Below are 27,877 nucleotides of genomic sequence, written 5' to 3' on the forward strand. Positions count from 1 at the left end.
AATTATTTTACTTCTGAATATAGCATGGGTCGCTTTTAAGGATTGCTTCTTGCTGCTTTAAAAAAAAATCTGAGCTGGATTCTGTTGTGGTTGGCTTCAGACCAGCTCCTGTGGCTGCTGATGTTGACGCAGAGGAGTGGGGGCCAGTTGTTCACTGAAGACCTGTCTGGCTGGAGGACGAATCATACAGTGAACCAGGAGCAGAGACAGGGAGAGACAGGGAGCAGGAAGGGGCTGGAGAGACAGAGAAGGGAATGGAGTCAGTCAGCTCTCCAGCCAGAGGTTCATCTGAATCAGAAGAGGAAGGGTTAATGAGTAATCCTATTTTGAATGCTCGTGTCCGGAGAATGCTGGGAAGACAAGAGCAGCTGCGCAAACGCAGAAACAAATTATAGGGCACAGGTGATAAGACTTAATGACACTGTTGCAATCTTGAAAAAAAGGGGAGGGTTGGAGAGATCTGTGTGGGAGATTATCATTCAACTTTGGAGAGAGACATTGATGCATCATGGTTTCGTTTTGGCCTTTGGATCTCTGTGACATTCTGACATCCCAATTGTGAGTTATTGCTGGTTGCTGTAAGCCTAAAAGGCTCCTGCACCGACTGGAGTAATTAACTCTACTTAAATTCACATTGCTCTGAAACTTTGTGGTTTACAGTTTTCTGAACATAAAGAACAATCTTTGTTTGATTTTTACAAATCTGAGTGGGTGTGTTTGATTCATTACTTTGTCTTGGGTGGCTTGAGGCCAGGCAGAAAGATTCCAAAATGATCAAATTCTTGTTGATCTGAAATTATGGATGTTTGGGATAAGAAAGTTAAATGAACAGGACGAGGTGTTTAAAAAAAATGAATTTTGCAGTGAGTGGGATTAAGCTGGAAAGGGTTTTTGTCGCAGTGACTTTAACCAAGGCCTGTTTCTCAATTCAGACATTGCCGCCAGGTTTAAGAACCACATTTTATTCCATAGATCCGGACCTTGGGGCTGGCTTCGTTCATTGTAAAATCACTCATCCAGGTTTGTTGGAGGAGAAAAATTGTGGCTTTTGACACCAACAGTGCAGAGCAATGCAGGGCACACTATTTCTCCCCCCCCCTTCCTGCCCCTTAAATCCTGGCTTTGTGTCCTGAGGAGATGGCTTCCTGCTCAGCCTAATTGCGGTGGAATCTACTGACATGAGTAATTACTGTTTTGCCAGGATTTCGCTGGCTTTACTAATTGATTCCATATTCTCTGACTTGACAGTTTCTTTATTGGAGGATGCACAATGTGCTTGGGTCCTTCCCCTCTGCTGCTGATAGTACCCCTTCCTTCCTCCCTCCCTCCCTTCCTTCCTTCTTTCCTTCCTTCTTTCCTTTCTTCCACTCTCTGTCTCTCTCCTTCCTTCTTCCCTCCCTTCCTCCCTTCCTTCCACTCTCTGTCTCCTTCCTTTCTTCCTTCCCTCCTTCCTTCCTTCCACTCTCTGTCTCCTTCCTTCCTTCTTTCCTTTCTTCCACTCTCTGTCTCTCTCCTTCCTTCCTCTCTGTTTCACTTCTTTCTTCCCTTCCTCCCTTCCACTATCCGTTTCCTCCCTCCCTCTCCCTCCCTTCCACTCTATCTCCTTCCTTCTCTTCCCTCTTCCCTTCATCTTCTCTCCATATTATACCAAGTAGACAGACAGACAGCACCACCAGAGAATGCCTTAAGAGCCCTGTCTGAAAACGTTGACTTATTTGGTGTTTGAACGTGCTGAGAGCAGGAGTCTCACTGGCCTTGGTGCCTGAAGAGCCACAATTGCCTATTATTAGATGACCCCCAGCTGTCAGACGAGGCCATCGCTGAATGAGGGCTACCTGGATTCCCTGGTGCGTCGTGCCGGCTGGTAGCCGTGCCAGATGGAGCACCCATCTCCCGAAGCAGTCTACCTCAATGCTCACGTCTTGCCTTCTTTTCCAAAGCATAGATGCCATTTGTGGCTCAGAGCTGCGTAATGGGATCAGAAGAACAGTAGAAGAGGTTGCAGAGGTCCAATTTTCACTTTCCTGCACATCTGGTGGTGTCAACATGCGCCGGTTTGCACAAGCTTCCATGCTTTTACTGCCACCCAGTAGAGTTGTGTGAGAGGAAGGGTGGGCGAAGAGAGAGACCCCCGCTGGAATCCCAGGCCGCCAATTACAAAAACACAGAAAGGGGGAAAAAGCTGTCTAGCCCAGAGGCAGCCTTCTGCCGGAATACATGATGTGCCAGCAATTAAGCCATCTCTGCCACACAGGCCTTTGTGTGCGGGTGTGTGTGTCTGGGCCGCACGCATGTGTTAAAGCATGCCCACCCCTTCCAGCTGGGGAGCTTGGTCATTTATTTATTCATACAAACATAGAAACATAGAAGATTGACGGCAGAAAAAGACCTTGTGGTCCATCTAGTCTGCCCTTATACGATTTCCTGTATTTTATCTTAGCATAGATCTATGTTTATCCCAGGCATGTTTACATTCAGTGACTATGGATTGACCAACCATGTCTGCTGGAAGTTTGTTCCAAGCGTCTACGACTCTTGGTGAAATAATATTTTCTCACATTGCTTGTGATCTTTCCCCCAACTAACCTCAGAATTTGCCCCCTTCTTCTTGGATTCACTTTCCTATTAAACACACTTCCCTACCGAATCGTATTTAACCCTTCAACATATTTAAATGTTTCGATCATGTCAGGATTAAGCATACCTTGAGGTAATATCTCAATGCAGAAGGAAGGCCTATGAGAGAATGCTGAGTCATTCCGAGGCAATTAAGCATGCAGCCACCTCATTAGGTGATAAGTATTTAAATACGCAAGAGCTCTCTGCTCTCTGTTCTGCTCTCTCTCTGATCCTGCTCTGTGAAATGTGCTCTGAAGTTGCTGTATTGATCTGTTGGTTCCTGTGAGTTATTGTAACTGAGATAGTTGTAGTGAGACTTTAGTGAGATACTAGAGTGATATAGTACAGTAAAGTAGAATACAGTTAGTGTAAATAAGAAATAAATATATTTTTCCAAGACTTCCTACTGCTGCTGTGTTTCATTGAAGACTTCAACTTCCTGCTTAGGCAGGAAACCCTACGCTATTTCAGACAAATGGTTGTGCAAAATCTTCTTAAAAACTTCCAGTGTTGGAGCATTCACAACTTCTGGAGGCAAGCTGTTCCACTGATTAATTGTTCTAACTGTCAAGAAACTTCTCCTGAGTTCTAAGTTGCTTCTCTTCTTGTTTAGTTTCTACCTGTTGCTTCTTGTTCTACCCTCAGGTGCTTTGGAGAATAGGTGGACTCCTTCTTCTTTGTGGCAACCCCTGAGATACTGGTCCTTCTTTTCATTAAACTAGCCATGCCCAGTTCCTGCAACCATTCTTCATGTGTTTTAGCCTAATCATCTTTGTTGCTCTTCTCCACACTTTTTCTAGAGTCACAACATCCTTTTTTTTTGCAAACCCCTCACCCCCAGGACAACAACACACACTCAAACTTGCCATTTAATGGACTCCATCCCACTTTGGGGTCCCCAGACCCTCTGGCAGAACCAGGTCTCTCCAGGGCCTTCCAAAAGAATGTGAGAATGTGGACTAGTCTAATTTCCAGAGGGATGGTATTGTATTGCTTTATTTTTTAGATTAAAGGAGTTGGAAGGGACTTTGTAAAGTAGATCATTTAGTCCACCCAGTCAAGCAGGAGACCCTCCACCACTTCTGTCAGATGGCAATCCAGTCTCTTCTTGAAAAGCTCCAGGGATGAAGCTCCCACGACTTCTGAAGGCAACTTCTGCTCCATGGGTTGAAATTTCTCCTTATTTCCAGGTTGAATTTCTCCTTTTCATCCATGATTCCTTGTCTGGCCTTTAGGTGCCTTTGAAAATAGCTTGACCCCCTTCCTCTCTGGGGCAGCCCCTCAAATATTGGGAGACTGTTATCATATCTCCCCTGGTCCTTCTCTTCACTAGACTAAACATATCCAATTCCTGCAACCGTTCTTCATACGTTTTAGCCCCCAGTCCCCTAATCATCTTTGTTGCTCTTCTCTGCACTCTTCCTAGGGTCTCAACATCATTTTTGCATTGTGGTGACCAAAACTGAATGCAGTGCTCCAGGTGTAGTCTTACTAAGGCTTTATAGAGTGGTATTAGTACTTCCCTTGATCTTGATTGTATCCCTCTGTTAATGCAATTTAGGATTGTGTTGCCTTTTTGGCTGCCATCTAAAGTTTATTGAGGGAGGGAGCCACCACGGAGAAGGCCCTTCTTCTGGATCTTGCCAGACGAAGCTTCTCAGGGGATGGAATCTGCAGCATTCCTTGCCTCTCCCGGCTCTAGTGGGTCAGGTAGATGTGACCGGCCAGAGACAGACCCTTAGATAACTGGGCCCAAGCCATGAAAGGCTTTAAAGGTGACTACCAGCACCTTGAATTGCTTTCTGCTTTCTAGCTTCTTGGGGTTTTTGGATGGAGACATGTGGGGGACCCCTCTGGGACTTTTCACCCCAATGGACACACACACACACACACACCTGCTTTTTGTGAGTATAAACGCCTCACTAAGGCAGGGGTCTTCAAACCTGGCGACTTTAAGACTTGTGAACGGCAGGAGAATTCTGGGAGTTGAAGTCCACACGTCTTAAAGTCACCAAGATTGAAGAGCCCTGCTCCACAGGGATTGGACTTCCATTCTCATAATCCCCAGCCACACCGGTATCGACCTGCAGGCTATGCTGGCTGGAGAATTCTGGGAGTTGAAGTCCACAAGTCTTAAAAGTTGCCAAATTTGAATACCTCTGCACTAGGGAGGGTGAAGCCAACTCCTTAACAGAGACCTCTCTTGGGAAACTGAGGCAGGGTTTTTTTCCTTTCCCAGATGTTGAGTGTCTGATGGGGGGGGGAGGAGCGAATGGGAAAAGAACTTCAGAGGAGTTAACATTTTCGAAGGGTAATTGAGTTTGGATTTGCCCATTAGATGGGAAATGAGAAATTGGATCACATCCCATTAAAATGGGAAGTTAATGAATTTCTCCCCTCCTCGTCCTTCCGAGAGACAGTTCTGCAGCCCTCGGCAGACACAGCCCGGACTCTGGGGGTGGGCATCCTGGCAGGAGATGGGTTGGCCAAGGGCACGATCCTCCTCTTTTCTCCCAGGAGTTTGATCCTCACAATCACACTACAAGGTACAGCTACTCACAGAAGGCTCGGAGTTTAATTTGTTTCCTTCTCTCCCTCTCTTCCTTTTTCCTTCCTTCCTTCCTTCCTTCTTTCCCTCCCTCCCTCCCTTCCTTCCTTCTCTCCTTCCCTCCCTCCCTTCTTTATTTTCTCCCTTCCTTCCTTATTTCCTTCCTTCCTTTCCTTTTCCTCCCTCCCTCTCTTTTTCTTCCCTCCCTCTCTTCCTTTTTCTTCCTTCCTTTCCTTTTTCCTCCCTCTCTTTCACCCTTTTTCTTCCTTTCCTTCTGTCCTTCCTTCCCTCCCGCTCTCCCTTCCTTCCTTCCTTCCCCTTTTTCTTCCCTCCCTCTCTTCCTTTTTCCTTCCTTCCCATTTCCACCCTGCCTCCCTCCCTTTTCCTCCCTCCCTCCCTTTCCCCCCTTTCTTCTGTCCTTCCGTCCCTCTCTTCCTTTTTCCTCCCTGCTTTCCTTTTTCCTTTAAAAAGTGCCACATCTCTTCACTGAGCATCCCAGCTATATGACAGGATGCAAATTCTTAGGGTTGGTCTTCTGAGCTTGGGGTACATGATCCCAACCCTTGGGAAGGGGCTCTTCATCCCCTTCTTCTTGGCTCCCAGAGGTCTCCCAACGAAATCCTCAAATCTTTGCATGAGGCTGCAGAAGGGACTTTGGCTGAGCAGGTTCCTCCTCCACCTCCTCCTGCACCTCCTCCTCATTCTCCTCCTTCACTCTGTAAACCTTCTAGCACTGATGATGTTACCTAGTTGGGTAATGAAATGTTTGCAAGAAAACAACCAAGCTCAGAGAGCAACAGGGACCTCACAATCCTTCTCCCCCTCCTTCTCTTCCTCCTTCTCCTCCTCTTCTTCTCCCCCTCCTCCTCCCTCTCTTCTTCACCTCCCCCCTCTTCTTTCTCTACTCCTCCTCCTTCTCTCCTTCTCCTCTTTTTCTCCTCCCCTTCTCCTTATCTCCTCCTCCTCCTTTTTCCTCCTCCTCCTCCTCCTCCCCCTCCCTGAAAACCCCACCCTCTTCCAGCACTGATGATGTTAGCTAGTTGGGTAATGCAATTCTTCAGGAAAACCACCAAGCTCAATAGAGCATCAAGGACCCCACCACCCTCCTCCTCCTCCTCCTCCTCCTCTTGTGTCTCTATTGTAGCACTAACCCAATTTACAGCCAGAGCGATTTTGCTGGCCCAGCACCGAGCACTTAAAAGCCTCTGTAATTGTCAGCCGGGTTTCCACAAATTGTCTGAATTACCGCGATGCAGAGCATGTTTGCTGGGATTTTCAGATTCCAGCCTTCCTTTTCCAAAAGGCAGTCAGAGTGTTTGCCTTCGCGTTTAGGGGGAGGGAACAAAGGACAAGGGAAACGGTGGTTTCTTCCTCTGCAGGAGCCAGGAAGAAGCAGCAGGCTGCAATTCTGCAGGTGATGCCGGATCCCAGCTCTCCTTTGCCAGGGACCACCACTCATAGGGCTTAATTGCAGGATACAGAGTCGGCCTTCTCCAGGTCCCTTCAATTAGACAATGTTATTTTATTTTATTTTTATTTATTTATTTTGTCCAATACACAATGCAGGTAAAATACATCAATAGAAGAATAGATGAAAGACATTAAGAATAGTAAGAAAGAAATAATCATTGGGAATATTAGAGTTCATATACATGGAGCTAGTAGAAGTATAAGATAGACATTTGGACAAGGGACGGAAGGCACGCTGGTGCACTTATGCATGCCTCTTACTAACCTCTTAGGAATCTGGAGAGGTCAACCGTGGATAGTCTAAGGGTAAAATTTTGGGGTTTAGGGGATGACACTACAGAGTCTGGTAAAGAGTTCCATGCTTCGACAATTCGATTACTAAAGTCGTCTTTTTTGCAGTCAAGTTTGGAGTGGTTAATATTAAGTTTGAATCTGTTGTGTGCTCGTGTGTTGTTGTGGTTAAAGCTGATGTAGTCATTGACAGGCAGGACATTGCAGCATATGATCTTGTGGGCAATATTTAGATCATGTTTAAGGCGTCTTAGTTCTAAGCTTTCTAGACCCAGGATTGTAAGTCTAGTTTCGTAGGGTGTTCTGTTTCGAGTGGAGGAGTGAAGGGCTCTTCTGGTGAAGTATCTTTGGACATTTCCGAGGGTGTTAATGTCTGAGATGCGGTATGGGTTCCAAGCAGAAGAGTTGTATTCGAGGATGGGTCTGGCAAAGGTTTTGTAAGCTCTGGTAAGTAGTGTGAGATTGCCAGAGCAGAAGCTACATAGTACAGTGTTCCCTCGATTTTCGCGGGTTCAAACTTCGCGAATAGCCTATACCACGGTTTTTCAAAAAATATTAATTAAAAAATACTATAGGTTTTTATCCTATACCATGGTTTTTCCCACCCGATGACGTCATATGTCATCGCCAAACTAATAATTTTTGCAGATAAATAACAAAAAAAATGATTATTGTTAATAACTAATTATGTTTATAAATATCAGGATTACTAAGTGTCTTATTCAATGGTGAGTACCAGTAATAATGGTGAGTAAATGGTTGTTAAGGGAGTGGGAAATGGTAATTTAAGGGTTTAAAGTGTTAAGGGATGGCTTGTGATACTGTCCATAGCCAAAAATGGTGTATTTACTTCCCCATCTCTACTTCGCGGAAATTCGACTTTCGCGGGTGGTCTCGGAACGCATCCTCTGCGGAAATCGAGGGAACACTGTATTAGGTTAACAACTCTTGAAGTCTTTTTGGCACTTAAGTCATTTGATATTAGTATTCTGAGGTCTTTTACTGAGTGAGGGTTATCTGTGAGGTCTTGTTTATTCAGTTTATATTTGGAGTTTGGATTCTTTTTGCCAATGTGGAGGACAGAGCATTTGTTGATTGAGATTTGGCCTTCTGACCTTCTGTGATCCAGATAGGATCTACAGATCAGAAGAGAGGACACACCTTCTCCATGGAGGTCTCCCGCATAAAGAGTCCCTCTCCATGCATGAAAGGAGGTAGGATAAAAACATAGAAACATAGAAGATTGACAGCAGAGAAAGACCTCATGGTCCATCTAGTCTGCCCTTGTACTACAGTATGTCCTGTATTTTATCTTAGGATGGATCTATGTTTATCCCAGGCATGTTTAAATTCAGTTGCTGTGGATTTACCAACCACATCTACTGGAAGTTTGTTCCAAGCATCTACTACTCTTTCAGTAGAATCATATTTTCTCACATTGCTTCTGATCTTTCCCCCAACTAACCTCAGATTGTGCCCCTTGTTCTTGTGTTCACTTTCCTATTAAAAACACTTCCATCCTGGACCTTATTTAACCCTTTAACATGTTTAAATGTTTTGATCGTGTCCCCCCTTTCCCTCCTCTTCTCCTGGAGTTCATGAAGTCTTTCCCGAGAGGTTTTATGCTTCAGACCTTCCACCGTTTTGTAGCCCATCTTTGGACCCGTTCCATTTGATCAATTTGTAGGTGAGGTCTCCAGAACCGAACACAGGATTCCAAATGGGGTCTCACTACGCTCTATACAGCGGGATCACCATCTCCCTCTTCCTGCTTGTGATACCTCTAGCTATGCAGCCAAGCATCCTACTTGCTTTCCTTGCTGCCTGGAAGAGAGGATGCACCTTCTCCATAAAATGAGCATGAAATGAACTGGTGAAATGAACCAGTTCATGAAATGAACTGGTTCAGCAGTTCAAACCTCACCACCGTCTCAAGGTTGACTCAGACTTCCATCCTTCCAAGGGGGACAAAATGAGGACCCAGATTGTTGGAGGGCAAGAGGCTGACTCCGTAAGCTGCTTAGAGAGGGGCTGGAAAAGTGGTATATAAGTCTAATTGCTATTGCTAGGTAAGGAACATGGTATCATCGCCACATCACCTCTGCTACATTTATTTAGGTCAGATAAATCACATACCTTGTTGGTGCGTTCGGCGAAATTTGGGCTGGTCAGCAGAACGAGTTTGGCTCAAAAAGTGCTAAATTTGTAAAACAGATAGGAATATCCTCCCTGTTATTTGGCGTCTCTTCAGGTCCTCTCAAGAATTCCCTTTCCAAATTCTCCTCAAAATCTTGGCTGTCGGCTAAGTTAAATTTTTTTAAAAGGCATGCATTATTTATTCTGAATTGCAAAGATTGCTTACTCACACACACACACCCCAACCTAAGCAATTACTGGTAAGCTAAAAGAGGCCCGAATCCTACTCTGGAAGACAGAAAAAGCTATGAAACATCTGTGGTTTCTCCTAAAAAAACACAACAAACTCGACACATTTTCTTGGTGTTAGCTGGTTCCTAACTTCTGTTTGTTGTTTTGACGTACAGCCTAGCGCTGGATTGGAGAGATAAAGAATCTGGTCCCGGTAGCAGTATTTAGACAGATGCTTGTCAAGATCCATTGGGATTGGTCTGTATGGATTTTGGCTGAACTGACTTCAGGATTGGCTTAGTGAGCTGTTCTTAAGTCCAGCTGAAAGCGGGTGATAACTCTGTTGGTCAGCGAAATGAGTCTGTGGGAGCCTGTCAGGAAGGGAACTTTTCTTCAGAGTCCTTCAGCAATGTTAAAAAGTGGGAAGCTTACACAGGATTGTAAATCAGGTGTTAAGAAGAGGGTCAAGATGGTCTAGGGAATTTTCCACCAATCTCTGTTCTCTTTTTTGCACAATCTGGCTCTGTTGAAAAGTGTTATTGGTAACATGAGTCTAAAGAGAAGGGCAGCATTAAAAAATTGAATACAGTAATCCCTCGTTTTTCGCAGGGGATGCGTTCCAAGACCACCCGTGAAAAACGAATTTCCGTTAAGTAGAGGAAAGATATTTTTTTATGTATTTAACGAGTACAGTAGAACCTCATGATACGAACCCCTCGTCATACGAACCTTTTGAGATACAAACCTGGGGTTCGGAATTTTTTTGCCTCTTCTTATGAACTTCTTTCGCCTTACGAACCTGCCGCCACGAACCCTGAACCTGGAAGTTCAGCAAAAGTTGGGGTTCGGCGTTCGAGTTCAGGAGAACACCGAGAAGCGCCGCCGCCCAGCTGTCACCTTGGCAGAAGAGCCGTGGAGCTGTCGGCTGGTCGGGAGGCTCAAACTGAGGTGGGGAATCCCAATAGGGAATTCCAGGGGCGGAGCAGGAAGGACGTCTTCGTGACATCAAAGCTCCACCCCTGGAATTCCCTATTGGGATTCCCCACCTCTGAGCCTCCCGACCGGCTTGTGTTCCACCGGTTAATTGTCCCTACTGTTATGAAGTCTCTCCTTAATTCCAGGTTGCTTCTCTGTTCAATCAGTTTCTAACCATTATTTCTTGTCCTGCCCTCTGATGCTTTGGGGAATAATTTGACCTTTGGAGAATAATTTGAGATGATATTGATCCTTGGTTCAAGTTCTTTGGTCTTGGGTGGAGCTTCTTGTCCCGAAGAAGCAACGGATGGAAACTAACCAAGGAGAGATCCAACTGAGAACTGAGGAGAAATTTCCTGACACTGAGAACAATTAATCAGTGGAACAGCTTGCCTCCAGAAGTTGTGAATGCGCCAACGCTGGAGGTTTTCAAGAAGAGATTGGATAGATTGGATCTGAAATGGTACTTAGAGTCTCCTGCGTGAGCCAGGGGGTTAGACTAGAAGACCTCCAAGGTCCCTTCCAACTCTGTTACCGTATTTTTGGAGTATAAGACCCACCTTAGTTTTGGAGAGGAAAATGGGGAAAAGAATCTGCTTATCAGATATTCATCCGGCCAGCATCCTTAGTCTGGTCAGCTTCAGCACATTATTTTATCCCCTATTTAGGGCTTAAAAAAAACCTTATTCAGAGAGAGTAACAATGAAAGAGCTTGCAACCAGTAAGAGCTGGGAACATCGTTAGCACCTTGTTAGTGCTGGAAAGAAACTTACTTGGAGCACTTTAGAGTAATGAAAAAATCTCTGCAAAGACTTAGAGCTTGGAAAACATTCCTTGCAGGCAGTAACAATGAAAGAACCTGCAAGGTAAGAGCTGGGAAGATCATTAGCACCTAGTTAGGGCTGGGGGGAAAAACATGTCGAAAAAAGCTGCATTCAGAGTATAAGACACACCTGAATTTTCAGCCTCTTTTAGGGAGGAAAAATGTGCGTCTTATACTCAGAAAAGTTAAAGGTAGTGAAAGGTTTTCTGGTAATGTTCTTTTTAGAATGGGATGAGTATGATGCCTGAAAGGGAATCCATGCAAACTAGTCCTTTCTTCCCCAGTTCAGCCAGCAAAGGGTGATGGAGATTGTAGAAGTTGCAATCTACCCCTCAACAGCCAGTTGAGTTCAATGTCTAATGGGAGGTGGTGTCAAAGTATACAAATAAGGGATGTTCAACCATCATGAGAGGTGGCGAAAAAAACCCTGCAAAAACCTAGAGATTGGAAAACGTTCTTTGCAAAGAGCAACAATGAAAGAACCTGAAAGGAAAGAGCTGGGAGGATCGCTAGCACCTAGTTAGGGCTTCGAAAAAAGCTGCATTCAGTGTATAAGATGCACCTGAATTTTCAGCCTCTTTTAGGGATGAAAAAGGGGATTGACCAACCACGTCTGCTGGAAGTTTGTTCCAAGCATCTGCTACTCTTTCAGTAAAATAATATTTTTTCACATTGCTTCTGACCTTTTCCCCAACTAACCTCAGATTGTGCCCCCTTGTTCTTGTGTTCACTTTCCTATTAAAAACACTTCCCTCCTGAACCTTATTTAACCCTTTAACATGTTTAAATGTTTTGATCATGTCCCCCCTCTCCCTTCTGTCCTCCAGACTATACAGATTGAGTTCATGAAAGTCTTTTCTGATAGGTTTTATGCTTAAGACCTTCCACCATTTTTGTAGCCCGTCTTTGGACCCGTTCAATTTTATCAATATCGTTTTGTATCTTTTTGACATGATATTTATGAGTTGTTATTGGCAGATAGGTGTACCATCCAGGTGCACCGTAAGGTATAAGAATCTAACCCTGGGCACAGACCTCTTTTCTATTAAAAACACTTCCCTCCTGAACCTTATTTAACCCTTTCACGTATTTAAATGTTTCTATCATGTCCCCCCTTTCCCTTCCGTCCTCCAGACTGTACAGATTGAGTTCAGTGGTGGAAGGTCTGCAGGAAAGATAAGTTTTATGCTTCAGACCTTCCACCATTTTTGCAGCCCGTCTTTGGACCCGTTCAATTTTAAAAGGAGCAATAAAAAACAACCATGGGAGTGAGTTCTGCGCCATGAGGCTCCGTCTCCCCGAATCTGGCCGCCTTGTTCGGCCCCATTTCCTTCTCTCTCCCCAACTCCATCTTCAGCCTGGCGGATAAAGTGGCCACCCTTGGAGATGCCTGGATCCACCCCACGTCTTTAAATCAGACACACTGGCTGATTTGTATCCTGTGGAAGCAATGACCGAGCGAACGCCAGCTGTGCTCGACTCTGTGGATAAGAACGGAGGATGCTGAAGACTTGGCAGAGGCCGGGGCGTGTGATGCCATTGTCAGGTGCTGCTGGGCCTCCTTTGGTCCCCGGGGGTGGCCCAGCTGTCCGTGTGCCTTGGCCCCTTGCCCCGTGGGAGGAGGAAGGGAGGGGGTTCAAAGAGAGGCAGGGTGGCTGCCTCTGGATTCAACTCTTGTTTTTTTGACACCTCAAATCCTCCCCAAGAAGAGTGATGTACAGTATGATGGAAATTGGGGTTAGAATTAGGGAGGGAGGGAGGGAGGAAAGAAGGAAGGAAGGAGGGAGGGAGGGAAGGAAGGAAGGAGAAATAAGGAAGACTTTGAAGGAGGGAAGATGGAAGGAAGGGAGGAAGGAAGGGAGGAAGGGAGGAAGGAAGGAAAAATAAAGGAGACAATGAGGGAGGGAGGGAAGATGGGAGGAAGGAAGAAAAGAAGGAAGGAAGGAAAAATAAGGAAGACAATGCAGGGAGGCAAAGAGGGAGGAATATGGGAGTGAGGAAAGAAGGAAGGAAGCAATATGGGCAGGAGGAAGGGAGGAAGATGGGAGGGAGGGAGGAGAGATGAGAAAAATGGAGGAATGTATAGGGAGGGAGGAAGGAAGGGGAGAGTGCAGGTTTGGATTGATAAATTGGTGGATGGATGAAGGGATGGGTGGGAGGGAAGGAAGGAGAGATGGGATAGACGGATGGGAAGGAAGGAAGGAAGCTCTTCCCCCTTGTGTGCAAGAGGAGATATCAATGCTCAATCAGAAATCGTTGACACGGGAGAACCCTTGCAACCCGTTGCTTTCTTCTCAATCAATCTTCCTAAAGAGAACTCTGATCGGCTCTTGTTTGCAAAAAGCCTCACATGCCTTTTTAGACAGACGGAGTCCCCGGGAGCCTGAACCTCTGGGCTCCAAAGCTTCACCTTCCTCCTCCTCCTCCTCCTCCAGGCTCCTTTTGCGCCTCTCTCTCTCTCTCTTTCTCCTCTGTATGCTTCCCCCAACCCTCCTTGCAATAATGCAATTACTTACCCTTCTGAGGAGCCTGTCAGTGTTGGTAAACTCCAGCTGCTAAATAGCATCACACACAGATCTCTCCTTAAAACCTTCTACAGTTTATTAATAGTTTATTGATCCCTAAGCCCCGTCGCTGGTGAGAAAGAAGCTCCCTTCTGATCTTCCCTCCTCCCTCGCCTGTTATCTGAATACGGACTAACCAAAAGGCAGATCGATGGCCGGTCAATTCCCAGGAAGGGAGGGGGGAGAGAGTGGGGGGGGGCTTCCCCTTCCTCTTTAATCCAGTTTAAGGAAGAGAGAGGCTGCTCGAGGAATAATGTCATATGAAGGTCTGAGAAACATAGAAGATTGACGGCAGAAAAAGACCTCCTGGTCCATCTAGTCTGCCCTTATACTATTTCCTGTGTTTTATCTTAGGATGGATATATGTTTATCCCAGGCATGTTTAAATTCACTACCAAACACGTCTGCTGGAAGTTTGTTCCAATTATCTACTACTCTTTCAGTCAATATTTTCTCATGTTGCTTCTGATCTTTCCCCCAACTAACCTCAGATGGTGCCCTCTTGTTCTTGTGTTCACTTCTCTCCTGAACCTTATTTAACCCTTTCACATATTTAAATTAAATGCATTCGCTGGCTGGGGAATTCTGGGAGTTGAAGTCCAGATATCTTCCAGTTGCCAAGGTTGGGAAACACTGCTCTAGACTATACAGATTGAGTTCATGAAGTCTTTCCTGATAGGTTTTATGCCTTAAAACCTTCCACCATTTTTGTAGCCCGCCTTTCAATTTGGTCAATATCTTTTTGTAGGTGAGGTCTCCAGAACTGAACATAATATCCCAAATGGGGTCTCACCAGTGCTCTATCCAGCGGGATCACAATCTCCCTCTTCCTACTCACTTTCCCTACCGCCTGACCACACTGTTCACCTATTTTGAGACTGTCAGAAATCACTACCCCTAAAACCTTCTCTTCTGAAGTTTTGCTAACACAGAACTGCCAATGCAACACTCAGATTGAGGATTCCTTTTCCCCAATTGCATTATTTTACATTTGGAAACATTAAACTGCAGTTTCCATTGCTTTGACAACTTATGGTTCTTGCAATTAGGGATTGGCAACCCACAGCTCTGGAGCCACATGTGGCTGTCTGATGTGGCTCTCTATCACCAGTTGACTCCACAATTGAGAGAGTTTTTGGTTAGGACTGGTAGAGGGGAAAAGGACGGCGCACTAGGAGGAGACTCTATGGTGGTGGGGGAAATGGACTTCCTGTTGGCTCCAGACTTGAACAAGGGCTTTTGTGTGTTTAAAGCTGTCGACCCCTAGCTTAGGTCTTCAGGGGCACCTCCCTTCCCAAAACATCTGGACACCAGTGATGGGCTGCTGCCCCCACACAGTGGTGATGCAGTGGGGGTAGTAAGTTTATGCCCTATTTATTGAATACTTAATAGTTTTTTTATTGTCCTTCCTTCTCTACTACTTTAGTATGATCCTGAATTACTTTTAAAATAAGAAATGATTAAACAGTATGTTTTTACCCATAAACGCTTTAATCATTTTAATCATGATCTAGAACTGAACTTTTATAGCAATGAAAGACAATTGAGCTACTTGCCTAACCTGTTATCTTATGGGTTCAGAACAAAACCTTAAAATGTTACTGTGCTCCTCAACAAATAATGCTGTCTATCATTTGTCCTTTTTGTGATTATTCAAAGAATATGACTTCCTCAACTGAAAAAAGAGTCCAAGCACCTATTGGTCGGTAATTTCTATGAAGGCATTGCTAAACATGTACTAGATAAACAGGTCTAAGTATAAACATGGACATGAACAAGGAATGGGTACCATTATATCATTATTTCATTTGACACATAGTCACAGCAGTCAGAATAGCATTAGCTCAATACTGGAAACAAGGAGGAGTAAACATAAAACATAATTTAAAAGATTTTGGAATGTGCTGAAATGGACAAAATGACTATTGAATTAAAAGAAAAAGAAAATTCAAAATACTATAAAACTTGGAATTTATTATATGAGTGGCTTGACAAAAGAAAACAAAATGATGTATGAAAACTGAAGAAATATCTATAAATGACAATAATAACAAGTAAGATATTATATAATATTAATACCAAAATTTATATGTGTGTGTGTGTGTGTGTGTGTGTATAACATGTTTTTGGTGAATTTGAAAATTAAGGGAGACTAGGATCTATTTCGACCTTATTATGGCCTCATCAGCTACCCATACCCTCACTGAGATTTGAACTTGCAGCCTTTGCCTTGTAAGGCAGAGAATTAACTTCTAGGCTACAGCATCTAATCCCTTCAGCTTTGTACCAGGGAAGTGTTATGTTTTTTCTGTCAAATCACCCTGGTATACCCAGTGATGGGGGACCTTAATGCTTCCTTTTGCCTTTTTCACACACACACATATATATATGAATAATGGATGTTATAATTAAATTTCCAATGGATGTAAGAGGAATAACTAAGATAACAATAAAAGAACATCTTAAAACAGAATAGAAGTCAGTATGTGTACCGTAATAGATGTTAATGTATATTTGTAGCGTAGATGGTTTTGTTATGTTTTTTTACAATATTATTTTTTTCTGTATGTCTTTTTTGTGTTTTTTGTGGGGTTTTTTTCATTTTGTATTCTGTTTTTAAAATTTATATATCAATAAAAATTATTTTTTTAAAAAAAAGAACAAGGAATGAGAACAAGTAAATGTTACCGGCAGAAGTAGCCTGCAGTACTGCACTCTAACCACCGCGCCACTGTGGCGCATAAAGGTCATAAATCAAGGATTATCTGTAGATCCATATTCTTTGCAGTTCCCAGCTCGATTCTTACCTTCCTTCTCCTTGCTTTTTGTTCTCTGATTGATCAGTGAAGGCAGACAGGTAGGTTTTCTGTGTCTGTCCCAAGTTAACCTGTCTGCTTAATTTTTTTGTTACCTGGATATTTGCCTGGGGCAGTTCATTCTCTTCCCCATCCATCCGTTTCCCCCAAACCAAGATTTAGCTCACGAGCTCGTACGTTTTTACAAAAAGATTAGCCTCCTGAGACTTAATTTCCGACACCCGCTCTCCTGGCCCCTTCTTTCCGTTTCATCAGACGTCGGATCAATTAAAGAGAGATTAAACAGATTGAGGGAATTTATGTTCTCTGTTCCTGCAAGGATTCAATTTACCTGTCGGCTTCCCTCCTCTGCCACTTCCTTAGCTGGTGGCCCGAGATTGCGCCAGAGCATGGAAGGCTCTACCCGTTACCCACGCGGCAGGGAAGTGTGTCGTGTTTGAGACTCACGGAGCCCAACTTGTTTGGATCTCAGGTTTCTAGTCCCTGTTGTCACCACCCTCCCCAAAATATTCCTCCTTTCTGCTCCTTTCTCCTTATTTATTTTCCCCCTCTTATCTTCCTACTGGTTTTTCTTCATCCTGCTTAAGTCCACCCCAAGAAAAATCACTCAGTTTAAATCATTTAAACTGCCCCCAATTTCTCCTCTTTGTTTTCTAAACTCTGCACAGCAAGCTCTCCCCACTTGGTTTCATCTCCCTTCCTTTTCCTTTTCTTTCCCTTCTCTCCTTCCTTCCTTCCTTCCTTCCCTCCCTCCATTTTCCTCCCTTTCTTCTGTCCTTCTTCCCTCCCTTCCTCCCAGTCTCTCATCCTTGAGTCCTTGCTCAATGTTTTCCTTCCTTCCTTCCTTCCTTCCTCCCTCCTTCCCTCCCTTCCTCCCTTCTTTCTTTCTCCTTCCTTCCTCTCTTTCTTTCTCCTTTCTTTCTTATTCTTTCTCCTCCCTCCCTCCCTCCATCTTATCCCCCATTCAAATCTCCCATTCTTGATTCCTTGCTCAATGTTTTATTTTCTTTCTTTCTTTCTTTTCTTTCTCCTTCCTTCCTTTCCCCCTTCCCTCCCTCCTCTTTTTTCCTTGCTTGCTTGCTTCCCATCTTCCTTCCTTCCTTTTTTTCCTTTCTTTCTTGTCCTCCTTGGAGATTCAATTTGAAGTTCCTCTTCCAGATTGGGTTTTGCAAGCACGGTGGAATCGCTTTGATTTTCTTTTGCTTCTTCTTCCCCCCTGGAGTCCTTTTCCATACCCAACTCCCTCCCCCTTCCTCTTTTAGACCTGTGGTGTGTGTGTTAAATTTGCAGTCGTGTCAGTAGATGAATTTCACAGCCCAGTCGAAAAATGTCAAGGGCCAGAGCAGAGCTGAAGAGAGATGCTTCCAACACCTAATTTAATCCAGCGTGCACAGAAAGATTTTTATATTGTTTTTTTTATCCTCGGCTCTTTGGCCCGTAATTCCCCCCTCCCTCCCCTGTCCATTCAGAAAACCACACTAGCCCAGGATTTGCACGATGATCAATATTATTGCTCTATATTTTTCTGGAAGTAAAAATTGCATTTCCAATAGCATCTTGCAAAACAATACAGCGCAGGGGTCTCGTTTTCAACGTGAGAGTCGAGGAAAAAAACACATTAAAAACCGCACATGCTTTCTCTGCATGTTCAGAGTGATATTAATCAATCCGAAGCCTTACTTAGGTTGAAGTGACTGGGATGAAACCAAGAATCCTTTTAAGTGAAATTTGGATTTGTGCAGAAATGGCTCAGTCTGTTTAACAGTTCTCATCTTACAACCAGAGTTGGAACCAGAATTTCAATCCCTATAAAAGTCAGTTGCTAAGCAAGTCACTCTTGATTTTATAGAGCCTCGGTGGTACAGTGCTTAGAATGCAGTACTACACAAGCTACTTCTGCTGATCACCGACTGCCAGCAGTTTGGCAGATCAAATCTCAGTAGGCTCAAGGTTGACTCAGCCTTCCATCCTTCTGTGGTGGGTAAAATGAGGACCATATGCTTACTCTCTGCAAACCGCTTGGCTGTAAAGCACTGTGAAGCGGTATATAAGTCTAAATGCTTATGCTAATGCTATTTATGTCACTTTTGCACTTAACACTGCATGGGTGGAGGCCCTGTTTCCTCCCAGGAGATTCCTAGAGAGGCCCCACGGAGGCTTCTCCCTGCCTTTCCCAGTTACAGTTTCTGAGGCTCAGGTTTGTAAATGGAAAATGGTTCTTGAGAAGAGGCAAAAAAATCTTGAACCCCCGGTTCTTATCAAGAAAAGTTCGTAATTAGAGGCGTTCTTAGGGAGAGGTACCACTGCACCTGATTAAGATCACTACTAAGATTTGGTGTATATTAGGTAAATATGATTTATTGTAATAAGAAAGAAGCACTATCAGAATTGTATTACGGGCACGTCAAACATAGTCCAATGTTTTAAATGTGTTGCTTTTCTTGTATGTGTTTTATTTATAAATAAACTTTATTTTTAATAATAATAATAATAATAAAGTAAATGCGAGGACCAGTCGTAAATTTGCTCCCACCCCCACCTCGAGTGCCGCTGTAACTTCAAATGGTCAGAAGTCGAGGACAATAATGGATTAGGAAAAAAATCACTGTCATGTTCTGCCATGTAATTTTAAATGCATCGGTTTCCTACATTCTCTGTTTCTCTCGCTTGTCATTCCAGGCTTCCAGAAGTCCGAATTTTGGACAACGGACCGTATGAATGTCACGTGGGGATTTATGATCGGGCAACTCGTGAGAAAGTCGTTCTGGCCTCAGGCAATATCTTCCTCAACGTGATGTGTAAGTCATGACCGTCTTCCCTTTTAATCGACAGCTGGGATGAGGTGGGGATTCAGTCCCTAACCCCACATAATCCCTGGGGTTTTTTCTGCCTCCCCAAAATATTCCTCCTTTTTACTTCTTTCTCCTTTCCCCCCCCCTCATTTCTTCCTACTGTTTTTTTCTTCATTCTGCTTTAGCTCACCCCAAAGGAAATCACCCAGTTTTAATCATTTGGGGGGGACGAGATGGCTGCAGTTGGAGCTCTTCGTTCACCTGCCCCACCTCACGTTCTCCTCTCTGGGGCTCCTGTTTTCTAAATTCTGTGCACAGCAAGCCCTCCACACTTTATTTTTATTCATGTATAAAGTTTAAAAACATAAAGGAAAAAAACAAACAAATGAAACATTGTACAATACAAACCAAGAACAAAACAAAACATACAAGCCCTCCACTCTTTCTTTCTTTCTTTCTTTCTCCCTCCCTCCCTTCCTCCCTTTTTTCTTCCTTCCTTCCTCTCTCCCTCCCTCCCTCCCTTCCCTCCCCTTCCCTTTTCTCTTTCTTTCCTCCCTACTTTCCTCCCTTTTTCCTTCCTTCCTTCTTCCCTCCCTCCCTTCCCTTCCCTCCCCTTTCCTCTTTCTTTCTTTCCTCCCTACTTCCCTCCCTTTATCCTTCTTTCCTTCCTTCATCCCTCCCTCCTTTCTCTTCCCTTCCTTCTTTCCTTCCTTCCTTCCTTCCTTCCTTCTTTCTTTCCTCCTTCCCTCCCTCCCAGTGATGCTCTTTGGAGTTTGGTGGTTTGGAGTGAGGCAGAAAGTGACTTGAGTGAGTCTGAGGGAACACCAGAGGGGGCTGATGAGACAATGGGGGGAGTGGTCCCAGTCAGAGAGTGAGGAAGACATGAGAGTGGAAAGTCATTGGATCGACCCTCACTATAGAAGATTGCTTCGAAGGCGAGAGGAGTTACAGAGTAAAAGGTACTCGCTTACAGCCTTAGCCTCTTTCAGGTGTGATGTCACTTCCAGGCAGCATAAAGGAAAAGGATTGTGGGAAATGGGGCGTGGAGAGTCAACGTTGTTCAATGGAAGAGACGTGAGGCTGGGTGGTGTGGTTGAACAAGGCTTAAAAATCATGATTTCTGCTTCAATAAGGGACCTTCTTTGTTGGATGCTGTGCTGGGGAAAGCTTTCGGTGAGCAAAAGCATATGTTTAAGTAAATGAATGGACTTTATCTAAATGTAGATAAGACCCAGGTTTCTGGTGCTTTTCCCAGACATAGATTACAGTTAGCTCTAAAAAGAAGAAAAACCCTTTTTCTGTGCTGTTTTAAACCCTGTGTTTCATGATGTATATTTGTGTTCAAATAAAGAGTTGGATTTTATCATAAAATAAGTGATTTCTACTTTGGGGCTCGATCCGAGGCCATTGCACAGAACAATCAGTGCTGATAATGTTACTTAGTTCGGTAATGCAACATCTGCAAAACCAAAACAAAAAACAAAAACCACCCAGATTTCTTTATGTAGATTTGTTTTTAATCAACATCTGCTGGCAAAATCCTGCTGATTCTTTCTTGATATCTCCCCAGATTGTTTTCTTTTATTGATTTATTGATTTATTGATTAGATTTCTATGCTGCCCTTCTCGAGACGACTCAGGGCAACAAACAACATTAAATATTACAATATACAGTGGTACCTCTACTTAATAACTTTTCTAGATAAGAACCGAGTGTTCAAGATTTTTTTGACTCTTCTCAAGAACCATTTTCTACTTAAGAACCCAAGCCCAGAAAAATTTCCCAGGAAATTTGAGAGCAGCACAAAGGCCCGGCCAGTTTCCTGCCATTCCTCCTGGGTTTCTCTCTCTGGCGCAGTGTATGGGAGGCAGCCTCGCGCCGGGTGTATGGGAAGCACGTGCTCCTCCTTGCAGTCTCAGAGTCTCTTTTTTTTTTAAGCCTTAAAGCTTTGGCTTTTTTTGATTCCCCTCACCTCGCCTTTTTCCTTTGGCAGCAACCGTCCTCCTCCTCTTCTTCCTCCTCCTCCTCCCACCAAAATTCCGAGCTTTTATTTCTTTCCTAATGGGTTTGCACACATTATCTGTTTTTACATTGATTCCTATGGGAAAAATTGCTTCTTCTTAAGAATGTTTCTACTTAAGAACCTGGTCACGGAACAAATTAAGTTCTTAAATACAGTAGAACACCGACTTACGAGACTAATTGGTTCCGGAACGAGGCTCGTAAGTCAGAACGCTCGTATGACGAAACATTGTTTCCCATAGGAAACAATGTAAAGTCAATTAATCCGTGCAACAACCAAAAAAACCGCTGCCGCTGAACGCGGAAGTTAGCGTTCAGAGACAGCTGCGAAGCGGCGCGCGTGTTTTAAAACGTGGCAGCCGGCCTGGGGGGCTCGGGGGCTTCCCGCCGAGCCCCCCAGGCCGGCTGTGACGTTTTAAAACACGTGCGCCGCTTTGCAGCTGTCTTCTGAAGCCGAACGCGGAAGTTAGCGTTCCGGCTTCAGGAGACAGCTGCAAAGCGGCGCGCGTGTTTTAAAACGTCACAGCCGGCCTGGGGGGCTTGCCAGCACCCCCCCAAGCCCCCCAGGCCGGCTGCAACCTTTTAAAACACGCGGGATACGAGCGCCAAGGAGCTGTCTCCTGAAGCCGAACGCGGAAGTTAGCTTTCGGCTTCAGGAGACAGCTCCTTGGCGCTCGTATCCCGAATGTGAGCTCGGGAGGCGAACAAAAATGTCGCTCCCCTCCCAGCTCTTATCTCGAGTAGCTCGTAAGTAGAGCTGCTCGTATGTCGAGGTTCCACTGTAGAGGTACCACTGTACAAGAAATCTAAATAAGTATAAAAAGTTATTAAAATGTACTTAAAAACCACATTTTGAAAAATCCCATATACACTCACACACATTCATCCAAACCAATCCTATCTAGTAATGGCCAGAGACAATTTCATCACTCATGGCCCCCATGCCCGCTGGTGGAGGTAGGTTTTTAAAGCTATGCGAAAGATCAGGAGGGAGGGGGAGGTACGTATCTCCGGAGGGAGTTCATTCCAGAGGGCCGGGGCCAGCACAGAGAAGGCTCTTCCCCACCGGTTGACATTGTCTGGGACCTGGAGAAGGCCAACTCTGTGGGACTTAACTGTCCGCTGGGATACATGAGTCAGAAGACGGTCCCAAAGATATGTTTTGCCTCCTACAATCTTCCCTGTGGTTTGTCAAGCATCTAACCATGGTTCCTGTAAATGCATCATAATATCTTTTCAACTGTAGCCAGTTATATCTTTTAAGAGCTTGTCTGGATTATTATGCCTGGAGGTGATCCAGAACTTTTTACTCTTTGACTTCCTCTCCCCATGAATTTTAGAACAGGGGTGGAAAAAAGGGGGAAGGAAATATTCCCCTTCCCAGTCTGTTGAAACAAACAAACCTGCATTTCTTAAACTGAATCACTCAATAACTCACCGCTGGCCTGCAGACTCCCTGTTACGAATGTTCACACTGCAGTAGCCTTTTTTTCTTCCTGATTTTTAAAAAATAATTTATACCCAGAGGGCAGCCGGCTGGCTCGCTGGCTGGCTGTTGGACGCGCACATATTGAGTTGTTTGTTGTATCATTGCTATGGCTTTTCATCATCGCACGTTTTTGGGGTTTTTTTCTCCAATGCTCATTTTGTGATTTCTGCTTTTAAAATAGATTTTCGCTCTCTTTTTTATGCTGCAAAGTGGGGTGTTTGACCAAAGCTAGGGCTTTGCGGCTCTTTGCAAATCAGGGGTAACATGTTCTAGGGTTGACCTGCTTTCCAAATAATAATTGAACCATATTTTTCAGAGTATAAGATGCACCTTTTTCCTCCCTAAAAGAGGCTGAGAATTTGGGTATGTCTTATACTCTGAATGTAGGTTTAACTAGCTGCTAACAATCTTCCCAGCTCTTACCTTGCAGGCTCTTTCATTGTTACTCTCTCCAAAGAATGTTTTCCAAGCCCTAAGTCTTTGCAGGGTTTTTTTTCCCATTGCCCTAGCTTGCTCCAAAGAAGTTTCTTTCCAGCCCTTACCAGGTGCTAAGGATGTTCCCAGCTCTTACTGGCTTGCAAGCTCTTTCATTGTTACTCTCTGCAAATAATGTTTTCCAAGCCTTAAATCTTTGCAGGGCTTTTTCCATTGCTCTACTTGCTCCAAATTTTTCTTTCCAGGGGCTAATGTTGTTCCCAGCTCTTACTGGCTTGCAAGCCCCTTTCATTGTTACTCTCTGCGAATAATGTTTTCCAAGCCCTAAATCTATGCAGGATTTTTTCCATTGCTTTACTTACTCCGAATGTTTCTTTCCAGAGGCTAATGATGTTCCCGGTTCTTACTAGCTTGCAAGCTCTTTCATTGTTACTTTCTGCAAATAAGGTTTTTTTTAAAGCCCTAACCATATGATAAAATAATATGCTGAAGCTGACCAGGCTAAGGATGCTAGCCAGATGAATATCTGCTAAGCAGATTTTTTCCCCTACTTTCCTCCCCCTTAACTTATACTCTGGTGCGTCTTATACTACAAAAATATGGAAATTTAAAATGAGCAGGTTGTCCTGTGGCAATGCCAGAGAAAACCTGACTATGGTCAATCTGGACTTTGGTGCTCCAGGGAGGTGGTTGGAATGTGGGGGGCTGTGGCTGACACACACACACAGACACACACACACACACAGACACACACACCATCCTTGTGTCTCTCAGCAAGAGTGTCGCAGTGGGGTGAGTTGTGCCAAGCATCAAAGCAGAGCAGCTGTTGGAGCTCTTGTTTACCAGCACCGTCGTGGCACCTGATGTTGACAGATGAGCTCAGGTGGGGACTGGGAGAGGTTTGTCATCAATGGCTGTTTCTGCATTGCGGAAACTTTGCGGGGGTTAGAGAACTTCTTGGAAACGGTGAGGCCCACTTCTCTTTGTTCTGGCTAATTGTCCGAATCAAGTTGCAACTTTCCCCAGGGACTGCCAAGCATCTGGTCTGCGATGGACTCTACCTGTCCAGTTGGCGAATCCAGAAAAAGAAACTCCTGGGATGTAGTTTTACCAAGAGTATAAAACTTTACCAAATAGACCACATTGGCATAGAACGGTGGTTCTCAACCTGGAGGTCGGGACCCCTTTGGGGGCCGAATGACTGTTTCACAGGGGTCGCCTAAGACCACGGGGAAAGACACATTTCCCATGGTGTTAGGAACTGAAGTGTCTATTCTGGAGTCTTGGAACATATTTTTACAATCCGAGCAATCAGGCGTTTGCAGTGGGGGTGTCCCTCTGATCTCCCTGCCAATCAGCTTCAAGCTCTCTTGGGAGAATTGGCGCTAGATTATGGTTGGGGGTCACCAGCACATGAGGAACTGTATTAAGGGGTCGCGGCATTAGAAAGGTTGAGAACCACTGGTGTAGAAGAAGCGAGACCAGCTCTGGGTGTTTTCCCCCATGCCAAGGCAAGCATAGTTTGTTTATTTGTTATGTGTTTGTTTATTTGTTTATTTATTTCGATTTAGATGCTGCCACATTCCCAAAGTACTCTGGACAGCTTATAACCCAATAAATATAAAGTACAATATAAAAAGCCATGATGGAGACCCTTTTTTCTGGTTTGCGTGCCAAAAGGGTGTGTGTGTGTGTGTGTGTGTGTGTGTGTGTGTGTGTGTGTGTGATTTTGCAAAAAAATATATATTTTGGCACGGTTGATAAAACGAGTCCCTGCAGTTGTTAAGTGAATAACGAAGCAAATCCACCTTCTCCTCTCTGGCTGTGCTTATCTGGCTGGGAAAGTCACAAAACCACTGACCTGACCCACACACACGCACACCCTTCATGATGGATGCTGGTTGGCTAAGTGTGTAAATTCAATCATGTGAGTGCAGGAATGTAACAACAGTCATAAGTGTGAGGACCAGAAATGTAAATCACAGTTTTTTCAGTGTTATGACATTTTGCTCGCTATATGGATGGTGGTAAGCCTTCAGAAGTTGTGGGAGCTTCCACACTGGAAGCTTTCAAGAAGAGAGTGGATTGCATGCATGCTATCACACATGTGCGTGTGCCCAAACCCATAATTCAATGCTTGGGGAGAGTGAAAGCAGCTTCTCTTGCCCCCTGGAGGCCCTCTGGAGGCTTGTAATGGCTTGTTTCCCAACTTCTGGTAGGCCCAGTAGGCTCGTGTTTCGCCCTCCCCAGGCTCCAAAGGCTTCCCTGGAGCTGGGGAAGAGTAAAAACACCCTCCCCCATCCTCCCAGAGACTCTCTGGAAGCCAAAAATGCCCTCCCAAAGCCTCTGTGCAAGACAAAAATCAGCTGGCTGGCACACACATGCACTCTGGAGCTGAGCTAGGGCAATGGCTCGCGTGCTAGCAGATATGGCTCTTCATGTCACCTGTGGCACCCATGCCATAGGTTCGCCATCACTGGTGTAGGGTGTCCTGATTGAGGGGGGGTTGGACTAGATGACCTACAAAGTCCCTCCCAGCTCTGTTTTTCTCTCAAGACACAACTGATGCAAGACCCAAGTTGGACATGTTAAAAATATATATACTGCTCAAAAAAAATAAAGGGAATGCTCAAATAACACATCCTAGATCTGAATGAATGAAATTTTCTCATGGAATACTTTGTTCTGTACAAAGTTGAATGCGCACAACAGCATTTGAAATGGATTGTCAATCAGTGTTGCTTCCTAAGAGGACAGTTAGATTTCACAGAAGTTTGATTTACTTGCAGTTATATTGTGTTGTTTTAAGTGTTCCCTTTATATTTTTTTTAGCAGTGTATATTTGTTGTGGTTGGCTCTGGCCCAGCTCCTGCCCCAGGGAATGTGGAGGTGGAGGCAGGGGAAACGTCAACATGTCCTAGGCCTGTTTTGTTGCCGGCAGAGTCAGGGAGTGCAGTTTCCTCGGACGAAGAAGAAAGTGGGGATGACTTGGAAGAGGGGGGCTTGGCACACAGCCCAGGAAGCCAATCACCATTATCTTCGGTCAATTTGGATGACGAAGTGTTAGACCCACGCAGGGGCAGACGTATGCTTTGAAGAGACTAATTGAGGAAATATTACAGGAGATAAGAGAGGCCACCTGTGTTTGGGTGGGGCTCCAGTAATTAGAGCTGCTGATATAAATAGCAGCGTGCTAGTTTGGACGTTGTGGAAGATTATCTGATCGTTGTTCTTCAGGATCGTGCCTCGCTGTGTCTGAACTTTGTTTGTGGATTTTTCACGCCTTTCACACCAAAGCACAGTAAACTGTGTGTGTGTTTCACTTCGTGGGAAGAAGGAGGGCTGTGACGTTTCTTCACAGCTACTAGCTAAGTACTTAAGGACTGATTAAGGGACTTGTACAGCCGACAAGGTTGTTTTGGGGAAGAGTGCTCTTTGCAATACAAAAAGGGTGCTTTGTTTCTTTTGAATTTTGTGATAAAGGACATTGTTTTGAATTTTTAAACGCGTGTGTGTCTCAAATTTGTACCCGTGAATTTTCAGGAGGCTTCTACCAGAAAGCCCGGCAGAACAATATTATGTAGGAAAACAGATGGTGGGTGAGAATTTCCCCTCTTGCTGCAGATAAACCAGCCTGATGGAATTCTATCTTTAAAAACCAAACCAGGGATGGGGGGGAAAAGGGGGAGGGACAGTTGTTCTCTTTAAAACTCTAACAAATTCCCTGCAGCTCTAACTTGTCACAGGCCACAGCCCTCTCTACCAGAGGCTGGTTTAAAAATAATAATTAAGCGCCGGGCCAAAAGGCCGTGAAATTCAAGGACAAGAATCCTGTGATAGTTCAGCGCTAGGCGCTAATGTTTACAGCGGGAAGAGTTTTACAAGACGGCTAATTGCTGCTGGGTTGAAAGGGACAGCGGATTTATCTTGTGTGAGTTTTCTTCTTTTGTGCAAAGCCGCCACCGGCTCTGCTTTCCGGGCTATTCAGATCCAACAGACCGTTTCGCTATCCCTTTTCCTGCGGAGGTATGATTTGTGCGTATGCATGAGAGGGAAAGAAGAATAGGCAGAAATCCTTCCTGTTCATAACTTTACATTTCCCAGCTGATATTTTAAAACCTGCCTTGTGTGAGTTGTTGCAGGGCAAAAATATAATATGTTCCCTTGAAAATGGGTGGGGATGCGGAGAGGAGAAAGTCTTGTGCAAAAGAAATGCAAGCCTCAGAGAAAAACGATTGCCGCAAAAAAAAAAAAGAGGAATACATCAGGAGAAATAATGTGTCACAAAAGTGAAGGAAGAAGACATTTAAAAAAAAAAGAAACAGGAGGAGGGAAATAGAGAGGGGGAGGGAGAGAGTGTGAGAGAAGGAAAAATAGATGTAATGATAGATAACAACTTAGATATGTAGAAATCTGCTGGGAACTTTCTCTTCTCTTTGATTCTTTACTGATGGGATAGTTATTAGTTATGGCCCATTTTGCCTGGCTGGGTTTTGTAGATGGCTGGGTATAGTGTGCCCAATTTGGTGCCAATTATCTTGTCCATTTTCCCCTCTCTTAGCTCCACTCTGTGTTGTCAGTGCTCCTCCTCCACTTCTGGTAATGTCAGATTCTGAGGAGGATGAGCCAGGCCAGGGGTAGGCAAAGTTGGCTCCCAGAATTCCT

The 27,877-nt window shown here is 44.5% G+C and overlaps 1 protein-coding gene across 1 annotated transcript in view; it reads left to right on the plus strand.

The window, feature by feature from the left end:
* Positions 1–27,877, plus strand: part of IGSF21 (immunoglobin superfamily member 21) — a 208,755-nt gene that overhangs the window by 145,087 nt on the left and 35,791 nt on the right. The window contains exon 7 of the mRNA XM_070759725.1: positions 19,153–19,271. Coding sequence (XP_070615826.1) covers positions 19,153–19,271 — 119 coding nt within the window. The remainder of the gene's footprint in view (positions 1–19,152; positions 19,272–27,877) is intronic.

The sequence above is a fragment of the Erythrolamprus reginae genome, chromosome 8 (genome assembly GCF_031021105.1).
Source record: "Erythrolamprus reginae isolate rEryReg1 chromosome 8, rEryReg1.hap1, whole genome shotgun sequence".
NCBI classification, from domain to species: Eukaryota; Metazoa; Chordata; class Lepidosauria; order Squamata; family Dipsadidae; genus Erythrolamprus; species Erythrolamprus reginae.